Source organism: Neophocaena asiaeorientalis, unplaced genomic scaffold, assembly GCF_003031525.2.
Source record: "Neophocaena asiaeorientalis asiaeorientalis breed wild unplaced genomic scaffold, Neophocaena_asiaeorientalis_V1.1 scaffold822, whole genome shotgun sequence".
NCBI lineage: Eukaryota > Metazoa > Chordata > Mammalia > Artiodactyla > Phocoenidae > Neophocaena > Neophocaena asiaeorientalis.
Genome location: NW_020172647.1, coordinates 211,725 through 222,316, shown reverse-complemented (window position 1 = coordinate 222,316; position 10,592 = coordinate 211,725). Strand labels below are relative to the sequence as shown.

At 48.5% G+C, this 10,592-nt stretch overlaps 1 protein-coding gene across 2 annotated transcripts in view; it reads left to right on the top strand.

The window, feature by feature from the left end:
- The window catches only part of TSPYL2 (TSPY like 2), a 6,997-nt gene extending 949 nt beyond the window's left edge, over window positions 1–6,048 (top strand). Inside the window, exons 2-7 of one of the 2 annotated variants that reach the window (XM_024739491.1) lie at window positions 1,087–1,197; window positions 1,325–1,436; window positions 1,523–1,668; window positions 1,797–1,894; window positions 2,223–3,031; window positions 5,342–6,048. In XM_024739491.1, coding sequence (XP_024595259.1) covers window positions 1,087–1,197; window positions 1,325–1,436; window positions 1,523–1,668; window positions 1,797–1,894; window positions 2,223–3,031; window positions 5,342–5,502 — 1,437 coding nt within the window. In that variant the 3' untranslated portion in view covers window positions 5,503–6,048. The remainder of the gene's footprint in view (window positions 1–1,086; window positions 1,198–1,324; window positions 1,437–1,522; window positions 1,669–1,796; window positions 1,895–2,222; window positions 3,032–5,341) is intronic. The other variant, XM_024739490.1, reaches the window with a different exon arrangement.
- Window positions 6,049–10,592: the final 4,544 nt, after the last annotated feature.

Below are 10,592 nucleotides of genomic sequence, written 5' to 3'. Positions count from 1 at the left end.
TGTGGCAAAACATCAGAGAAGCTGGACTGGAGATGGTGAAGGGGGGAGGGGGGCAACACAGCATAAAAATTGGACCACAGATGGGAAAGGGGGAGAGGAGGAGCATAGCATAAAAGAAAATGGATCACAGACGGTGAAAGGGGGAGGATAGTAGAGGGGCACACAGCAGAAAAATTGGACCAGAGATGGTGAAAGGAGGAGGGGAGGGTCACACAGAAGATAAACTGACTCAGAGACAGTGAAGAGGGAGGAGAAGGGCACACAGCAGAGAAATGGCCCAGAAAGGGTGCCCAAGTCACACATGGCTGTGCAAGCCTAGGTCTCTGCTTAGATACTAGGCAAACCCCAATTCTGGCTGGAGAGGAGGGGGCTAGAAAGGGACTGGAGCCCTGAAGGATGAGGAGAAGGAGTAGCTAGGAATGGAGAGAAAGGAGTTAAATGAAGGAAAGGGAAAAATAACAAGAATTCACTATTGGTGATAAGCTTATCTCTAGGGGACCATGCAACATGTTAGGAACACATGGATTTAACATCCTAATAGAATTATATGGACACAGACCCTTGGCACTCTCAGTATCACATGATCACAGGCGCTCAGTACCCAGGCACAGTATTATGTGGCCACAGGTCCTCAGTACATAGACCATAACATCACCTGGAGACAAACCCTCAGACTCAGATACACAACATCATGTGGACACAGACCCATAACACCCAAATATATATAACATCGTGTGATGACAGGCCCTCAGCAACCAGATATAGCACCATTTGCACATGGGCCTTCAGCCCCCAGGCACACAATGTCTTGTGAACACAAGCCCTCAACACCCAGAGACACAACATCACTTGGACATAGACTCCCAGCACGCAAACACACGGCAAATATGAACCATGGCAAGGCCACTTAATACAGAGGTTTGACATTTTATAAACATAGGCTCTTACCACACAGACAGTATCATGGGAATAAAAGTATGGGTCATGTCCCATTGACCACAAAAGGAATTCTCCTTCTCCAGCCTCTCTTTTGTTCAGCCCTGCCTAGCCCTGACTGGCCTTCCTTCCCTCCTTCTCATTGAACAGTCACTCCTTGACCTAAACTGCTCCCTCCATCAGTTCCTCAACCACCCCAAAATTTCAATCTTGATCAACCAACGTGATGAAGACATTTTCCGCTACTTGACCAATCTGCAGGTCAGGCCAAAGAGATATCTTTTCTACCAGGACTGGGCAAGGAATCTGGTCCTTGGAGGTGAGGGGAGGTTGGGTGGGAGGGGTCACGGTGTGGTGGGAATTCCACCATTACCCCCACCCTGAGCAGGTACAGGATCTCAGACATATCTCCATGGGCTACAAAATGAAGCTGTACTTCCAGACAAACCCCTACTTCACAAATATGGTGATCGTCAAGGAGTTCCAGCGCAGCCGCTCAGGTAAGAGGCAGTCCCAGAGCAAATTCATGCCCCCCGCCCCATCTATCCTTGTCCAGCGCCCTCTCCATAGCCTCCTTTCCCCCCAGGCCGGCTGGTGTCTCACTCCACCCCAATTCGCTGGCACCGGGGCCAGGAACCTCAGGCCCACAGGCACAGGAACCAGGATGCCAGCCACAGCTTCTTCAGCTGGTTCTCAAACCATAGCCTCCCAGAGGCTGACAGGATTGCTGAGGTGGGGCCCCTCCTGGCATTGCCAGGGAAGGCCTTGCTAGCTTGCCCCTGGGTGCATGGGGTATTGGGAGTAGGCTCTGTGACATGTACTCATAGCTTTGTTCTCCCTTCCCCCATCTCTTTCAACAGATTATCAAGAATGACCTGTGGGTTAACCCTGTGCGTTACTACATGATGGGAGAAGGGGGCTACAGGGCAAGCAGAAAGAAGCAAGAAAAGGAAGAAAGGTGATGGTGGGGGTTGGTGGCTGAGAGGTGGTTTGTTAGGGGTGGGGCAAAGACTAGGCTAGTGTCACACAGTATTTGTAGAGCCAAAAGGGACCTTTGAGATAATCCAGTCCACTATGTTTTACAAGTGGGGAGTGATGCCCAGAAATGGGGTGTGATTGGCCTGAGGTTATGTAGTCAGGGGCAGAAATAGGACTTTCCCCACCTAGCCTCGTCCCTGGGAACCCCTGTAGCCTACTGCCTCCCCAGTTGCTTACCACCTTTCAGTGTCTGCTCTGGGAACACCACCTCCCACCAACCCTATACTCAACCCCAGGCTTCCCCACAGTAAAAACAGGGATGAATATGAGGTGGTGATCATGGAAGACTCCGATGACTATCACATCATGGAAGACATTACTGGAGAGACCTCAGACAGTGATGGTATCACCGACAATGAGACCATTCATGATATCAAGATCTCTGACTTCATGGAGACCACTGACTGCTTCGAGACCACTGACAACGAGATAACTGACATCAGCGAGAGCCTCTGTGACAGCGAGTGCCCTGACCACAATGGGAGCATTGACAGTGAGACCACTGACAATGAGAGCCCCAATGACAACGAAACCACTGATAACAATGAGAGTGCTGATGACAACGAGACCACTGACAACAATGAGAGTACCGATGACAACAATGAGAACCCTGATGACAACAACGAGAACCCCGATGACAACAATGAGAACCCTGAAGACAACAACACTGATGACAATGAAGAGAACACTGATGATAACGATGAGAACGCTGATGGTGACGAGAACACCAATGGTGATGATGAGAACCCCAAAAGTGGCAACCACAGCAGCAACCAGGACAGTAGTGACAGTGACAATGGAGACAATGACGGCAGTGATATTGAAGATAACGATGGCAACGAAGGTGACAATGAAGGTAGTGATGATGATGGCAATGAAGGTGACAATGAAGGCAGCGATGATGACGACAGAGACATTGAAGACTATGAGAATGACCTTGAAGACTCTGACAAGGATCACCATAACAGCGCCAACCAGGATGACTATGAGGACGAGGTAGAGAACATCTCCGTAGAAGAATCATCAGTGGAGGAAGAAGAGGAGGGCAGTGAGGAAGGTGAGCTAGACCCTCACCTCTTGTCTTACCTCCTTTCTCTTCTCTCAGAGAAAATCTGCCCATGGTCAGAGTATCAAGGCATGAGCACAATCTGCTCTTGTAGAGAAAAGAAAAAAGCATTCTGAGTAAGTTTTTAAATAGAGCAAGGTCAGGGAACATTTAGCTCACAAATGTAACAAAACCAAAACAAATTTCAATTCTTGGTGATGGGTAGATAGGTTGTAACAGAGCACAAGACAAATGAAGCAGAGAGAAGAGATAGGAGGCAGTGGGTGATATACAAAGTAAGACAGGTTCTCACACAGAGAGAGGGGAAAAAATGTCAAACATATTGCAATTCAGCACACTCTGTACCCAGCCCTGGCCTTCTGGGAACTCCCAGGCTTGTTTGGGGGGCTGGGGGTGAAGTGAACAGTGTGCTCAGTGAGTCCAGAGGAGGGAGGAGCTAATTCTGTCTCCAGAATCAAGAAGGAGAGAACTAGAGAAAAGAAGTGACATTTGAATTGGAGGCTGCCTTCACATTAAGGAGCATTATGGGGCATTCTTGGTGGAAGGGATCACATGAAAAAGAACCTGGAAGGGTGAAAATGCATAGTATGTTGGGAAGGGTTTCCCAAATTGTCATCTGAGGACCCTTCACTGGTTCCAAAGCTGCTCACAAAAAGGTTCAGTGGTCAAATATGTTGGGGAAATACTGCATACAATAATATCCTTATGTAGAGTCACATGTATGTTGGCACCTTAAAGGCTCTGATAAGTCCTGCTCTACGAAACCTATTTAAACATTGTGGAAGTCAGCATTTCCCAAACATCTTGATCACAAAGGCCATTGTTCACTGTCCACCAAAGAATACATTTTGGGAAATGCTGAAGAAGGGTTGCATATGGGGGGTTGAGGGAGAAGGCGCTATTTAAGGTGACTGCTAGGTTTGGTTCTGGCCTGGATGACTGGCCAAAGGAGGCACCATTTCCTGGGATGGGGAACGGCGTGGTGGTGGGATTGATGGGATGCAGGGAGGAACATGGAGTTGGAAGGGCTTGTTGGACATAAGGTACGGGTGGCTTAGAGGCAAGTGGTTGGTGATATGCCTGGGAAGTCAGAAATTGTAAAGAAAGGAGATAAGCCAGAGCAGAATCCTACCTCTGGATTCTGGAGCCAGTTAACATTAATTGGGTCCAATTAACATTAATGAAGTATTTACTATGTTGCCAGGCACTATTCTAAGTGGTTTTCTTGCTTTGACTAATTTAATCCTCACAGCAACTCTTATGAGGTAGGTACTACTAATCCTTTTATAGATGGGGAAACTGAGGCTCTGAGAGAGTAGAGTTAGGAGAAGCACTAGGTCGTGGAACATTCTGAGAAGGAGGGGATTGTCACCGGTGTCCAGTGCTCCTGAAAGGTCAAGTAAAATGAGGACTGGGATGTGTCCATTGGATTGGGGGCTGAATAGATCATCTGTGGCCTTGGAAAGAGTAGTTTCAATGGATTGGTGGGGGTAGAGCCAGACCACAGTAGGAATGGGAAGGAAATGAACAGGGGTTAAGGCAGTAGAGTCAAACCTTGGCTAGGAAGGGGATGGCAGAAGGCAGACAAGGGATATGTTTGAGCCTGGCTGTAGGCAGGCAGATGGAGGAGAGGCAGCCCCCTGGGGTAGGTGGAAGGTGCAGGAAGACCAACCACTCCTGGGGGTTTTGGCCATGGGATCCCTGGCAAACTTCCATTGAGGGCACTGAGGAAGGAGGAATTGAATGAGCGAGTAGACACAATCTAGACATATTTCTAGGTAGGGAAACGGAGAGAATTGCTGGCCCCATACCCTCCTACTCGGTGGCATCTCTTCTTTCAGAGAAGGGGAGGCAGAATTATCTGTACAACCCTAGGGTGGGAGCTGGGGTGGGGAATTGGGCTGAAGAAGACAGACTGAGGCCTATTTGGATCAGACTGGGGAGAAAGAGAGAGGGAGCTGCCTCTGGATGAACAGAAGTTCTATTCAGCTGAGGTCAGAGCTCAGGAAGAGACACACATTGCATACAGGGGGTGAAAAAGCTACTTTCAGAGATGTATCAATTTTGATAGGACAGAGGCATCCCACTCTGCCTTCCTGCTTCCCTCCCACTTGCCCTTACTTTCTGGACTTGAGTTCACACAGACTTGGCTGCTTGTTCCAAGCAGAGGCTTTTGGCGAATGGTCCCGCCCCTCAAAAGCCCTGACGATGGACTCTGTTCCCTGTTAAGAGTGACATCTACCTGTCCACCTAACCATCCTCCTCCATTTTTCCCTCCTTACTTCTCTCTCCCCTGTACAGGCAGTGAGCAAGAAGGTGAGGACAGTGATGATGAGGAAGGAAGCGAGGAGGAGGAAGGAATCGAAGAAGACTCAGAAGGAGGGGAAGACTCCGACATGGAGGAGGTGCTTCAGGTCCCAAACCCTTGGGCCAACCCGGGGAAGAGGGGCAAAACGGGATAAATGTCTTACCTTTGCGGGGGCTGCCTCTCTGTATCCCTCTCCCCCTGCCCCATTTGCCCTCCCTATCAGCTAGGGCCGAGCGGCCCCATATTGCACTTCTGGGGGATGACTGACTTCGTACACGGGTTTAAAGATTATTTTTATGGTTTAGTAATTGCAGAGTTCTTATTTTGCGGGGAGGGAAAGGGGGATTCCCCCTTCCTTTTGGCCCTCCTCTCCCGCAGGCTTCTGTGTGCTGCTAAACGTATTTATTGTGATGCCTTGGTCAGGGCCCCTCTATCCCCTCCTCGTGCTGTGTGGAGTGGACACCCTTGATCCCAAAGCGGGGAGGGCCGCTGTGGCCTTGGGGGGGTCTCTGCCGCCACCCTGTTCTCCCGTCTCTCTTTCCCTCCATCCCTCGCCCTTCCCCGCTGTGCCCGCTAGCCCGCCTCGGTGTCTATGCAAGGCCGCTTCGCCATTGCGGTATTCTGGTCCCCCTCCCCCAGAAGTCCCGCCTCGTTCCCTGTGAACCCTGGTAATCCTAATAAAATTATGAGCAAATTCAGAGTGCTGCTTCGAGTCTTTTGTCCCATCCGGTGCGCGGTCCCCAGCAGCCAGTCTCCCTTCCCACAGGCCCGCAAGTAGCCGCCTCGCCTACGCAGTGGCCTGCAAGATGGTAGTTGCTGCGGGTGGGGTGGGGGTGGCTGGCTGGGGGCGAGCTCCGCGGGACCGCAGAAACGTTGCGTCAGGCCAATGCGGACCATCCTGGCCAATGGCAAGGCGAGGCCGAGGAAGCCCCTCCCTCTCCGGGCGGCCGCAGCAGACCCAGGCAGGTAGCAAACAGCATCCCACGCCTTCCCCTCCGCGCACGCGCACAGGAACGCCCTGGGCCCTAGAACATCCATTTATTCAGTGATTCATCTTTTTATTTATCGTGCGTCAAACCTTTCCTCGGGCCTAGTATGAGCTGAGTGTGGGGGAGCCAGAGGAATCCATTTTTCTTGTTCGCATGTAGTAAAATAAAAATGATACCGGTCGGGACTTAACAATCCAATAATGCCGGAGTGCTCTCTCGTCTTAGGAAGGGGGTGTAGGATCCCTGGAGCTGGACCTGGGAGAGAAGGCAAGAAAAGACAGCCCAGGCTGGGGAGTTTGCATAGAGATAAAAGAAAAGCAAAGGAAAATTACTTCTCAGTGGCTTTAAATTTTGGATACAGTAACTTTATTTCCACGGACACCAGAAAAACCTCCCAGATTCTTTCTGGATCATAACGATAATTTACACAGATATCCAGGTATGTCTTCTGTAATATACCTCCCGAACTTTCCATCCAACGCCCTTACTTTGCTGGAAGTCTTCAGACTCTGGTCAGATTTGCGTTTTACAGAATGCCCTCTGCTGGCTGCCCGGAGCATGGATTGGAGGGAGGGAGAGCAGTGAGGAAGCTGACGCTATACCTAAGGTGAGAGTGGCGTGATGGGGGCAATAATGGAAGGTTTTTAAAATAAATTTTTTCTTTTAGAAGTTTTAGATTTACAGAATTATCGCAAAGATAATACAGAGAGTGTCCGTATACCCTACAGCCAGTTTCCCCTATTGTTAACATCTTACATTAGTATGATACATGCAGGTGGCTCCGTGGCACAATGGATAGCGCATTGGACTTCTAGTATGATACATGCGTCACAACAAATATCAATACATTATTATTAACTAAATTCCATATTTTGTTCAGATTTCCTTAGTTTTTACCAAATTTCCTTTTTCTGTTCCAGGATGCCATCCAGGACACAACATTACATTTAATCATCATGTTGCCATAGACTTCTCTTGGCTGTGACAGTTTCTCACACTTCTTGTTTTTGATGACCTGGAGTCATCAACATTTGAGGACTACTAGTCAGGTATTTTGCAGAATGTCCCTCAACTGGGATTTGTCTGATGTTTTCCTCATGATTAGACTGGGGTTATGGGTTTGGGAAAGGAAGACCACAGAAATAAAGTACCATTCTCTTCATATCCTATCAAGGGTACACGCTATCGATATGCCTTATCACTGTTGATGTTAACCTGATCACCTGGCTTAGGTAGTATATGTCAGGTTTCTCCACTGTAAAATTACTCCATTCCCCCACCTTCCATACTGTACTCTTTGTAAGGAAGCCACTAAGTGTAGCCCGTGCTTAGGGAGTGGGGAGTTATCCTCCAACTCCTCAAGGGGGAAGTATCTACATAAATTAATTGGAATTCTCCTGTACGAGAAATGTGTGTATGCTGTGATTTTAAGATGCTGGAATCAACAGGCTTTAGACATAGGAAGAGAGGGATTGAGAGAAGTCAGGGATGACTGCCAGGTTGCTGTGGGACCTCCTCTGTGAAATGGTTGGAGTACCAGATCTTGGACATACTCCAGATTCTGATAAATGTTTTGGGGAGAGCATGGAAGCTTGGATGCCTCTAGTTCTGACCTGGGACCACACTGTCAGAAGTGGATAGAGGAGACTCTGGCTCAGAAAGGAGAACATCTTGCCCCAGGGCCAGAGCTGAGTGTGCAGGATGCTGAGTCAAGGCATCTTGTGCAGAGGGAAGAGACACCTATGTGCAGTATCTGGAGCCAGTCCCAATGAGTATGTGATGAAGTGGAGGGGCAGAGTAAGCAGGAGGGGCAAAGGACCTGGAGTGGGCCAGGAAGAGGTCAGCCTGGCAAAAGGATCCCTGTCAGTTCAAGAGAGAGACGGCCTGGGTATCCTTGCCTCAATATACTCTGGCTCGCAACGTGACTTCCTCACCCTCTATAGAGGGTCTCAGTTTTCCCATCTGCAAATAGGCTAATCATGCTGGGGGATCAGCCCAGGAGAAGCAACCAGCCTAAGATCCCAAGATGGAGTCTAGCTTTGAAGCAGACCTCTGAAGCCTGGCCTTCATCATGCTCTTACCTGATTCCTCTGTTTCTCTAATCAAATCCCTAGCCCCTCATCCTGGCATTTGAGGCCCCTCTTCACTCACCCTGTTAGAGAGGGCCTCTGACTTCAGGGACACTGTTAGGACCCAATTATGGGATTCTAATATAGCTGGCCAGGATGCTCATGTCCTGGACTGAGGCATGGGAGGAGAAGATGTTCTTTGCCTAGGGTGACATCTTTTCCCTGTGCCCTCACTCCTCACTGTGTGGTGTGGCTTCGTTCAGGTCCTTCCTAGTCTGGTCCTCCAAAAGGGAAGACTCTCCTAGAAGGTCTTTAAGGTCACATCCAACTCCAAAATACAGTCTTTGCTGAAGACCAGTGAAGACAGGCCCTTTTGCTGGGACCCCAAACAGAAACCAGGAGGAGAATGAGGAGTCATAGGCCCAATGTGCCCCAGGGCCTTTCCCATGCTGAAGCTACTTGTCCTTGTATCCTTCACAACTCACCCAACGCCCTTGGAGCAGAGGGCCCTGCTCCTGAGGGTAAGGTTCCAAGGACTTCCTGGGGCCAGACCTTAAAAGTACCACCCACTTCTGTGAATAAAAGCAGATTGGCAGGGACAAAACTAGATTCAGGAAACTAGATCCCTCTTTCTTTGGTGATCAAAAAGGCCATCAGTGGCTCCCTCAGTTGGGGGTGTGGAGGATCCTGTTTTTCATTAGGAAGCATCCTATTTTTCATTCAGTAAACATTACTGAGCACCTGCTGTGTGCCTGATAGAAACTCGGTGATAGGACTACAACAAGGAAACATGAATAGACCAAGTCTTTGTCCCTCTGGAGCCCAGAGTTGAAGACAAGTGTTCTTAACATTTTTTGTGTGCCATGGACCTGTTTGGTGATCTGGTGAAGCCTATGCATCTTTTCTCAGAAAACAATATCTTTTGAATGCATAAAATAAAATACCTAGAGCCACAAAATATTGACTATATTGAAAAATAGTTACTAAAATATGGAAAAGCAAATATGTTATAGTAATATATATGATCCTTGTGAGATCTAATGGAGAGTCTAATGACAGTCATGATTTTGAGATAGAGATGAGATTACATGATATTTCAAGAAATGTACAACATCTATAATATGATATAAAAATCTCTGTGATTTCTATTAGTAACAGAGTCACAGGTACTATCATTATTATAGTATGGTCAGTTACATTCTTTACTGAAAAGATGCTAAATTTCAATTAGAGGAGAGTGAAAACAAAGATGTAATTTTTTTCCCATCCAAATTCATGGACCCTTCTAAACCCTGTCCCTGGACTGGATTGGAGGGAGATCTGTGAACCCAAATTAAGAAACCCTGGTAATAGGAAGGGCCTTCCTGTATCTCCTTTCTTCTTAAACCCCTTTCGTTTGGAGGACAGAAGCCTAGGTTTTATGCTGGGTCTTATTGCTGTGTGACCTCAAGCCAAACAGTTTGCCTCTCTGGGCCATAGTTCCCTAAGTCTGAAACAACGGCAAAGGCAAGAATTGGGAGGGGAGACCTTAATTATTTATGCTCCAGGCAATTAATTTATGTTCTCCCATTGAATCCTCCATTGAATGAGTGACATTTTCAGGGAAGATTTTTTTTAATAATCTTCCCATTTCACAGATGGTTAAACTGAGGCTCCAAGCGAGGCTGTCACTCGACCAATGTCTTAATCAGTAAGTAGCAGGGGCTGGTGGGTGACTGGCCAGACCTCTATAACCACCTCATCCTCCAGGGATAAAACTAGGAACTACGTTCACTTTGAGCGAGAGAAACCTGGCTCAGAAATCCCTGCAGGTGGGGGTAAGCTATGGAAAACTGAGGGCAGAGTCGTGTCTCTTAGCGGAGCGGTGGCTTACGCAAGGTGGCTTACGGAGAATAAGACGTCAAGAAGCCGCGCGCCTCCGATTGTCTTGTGACTCGCGCCAGGCCTCACTTTGGGGTTCGCGCCTGCGTGCTCCCAACTAACCGCCCGAAGACCTGTCGAATGGACTGGCAAAAAGCGATGAAGATCCTCCTCCTGGCCAATCCTATTAGAGGGTGGGCTTGGCTTATAAACCAATCAAAGACCCCCAAAGGGGCGGGTTTTCTTCGGCCTGGATCCTGGCTTGGGGGGTAAAAATAAAGTGTGTCCATCTCCAGCCAATCCCAGGGAAGACAGGAGGGCACTCC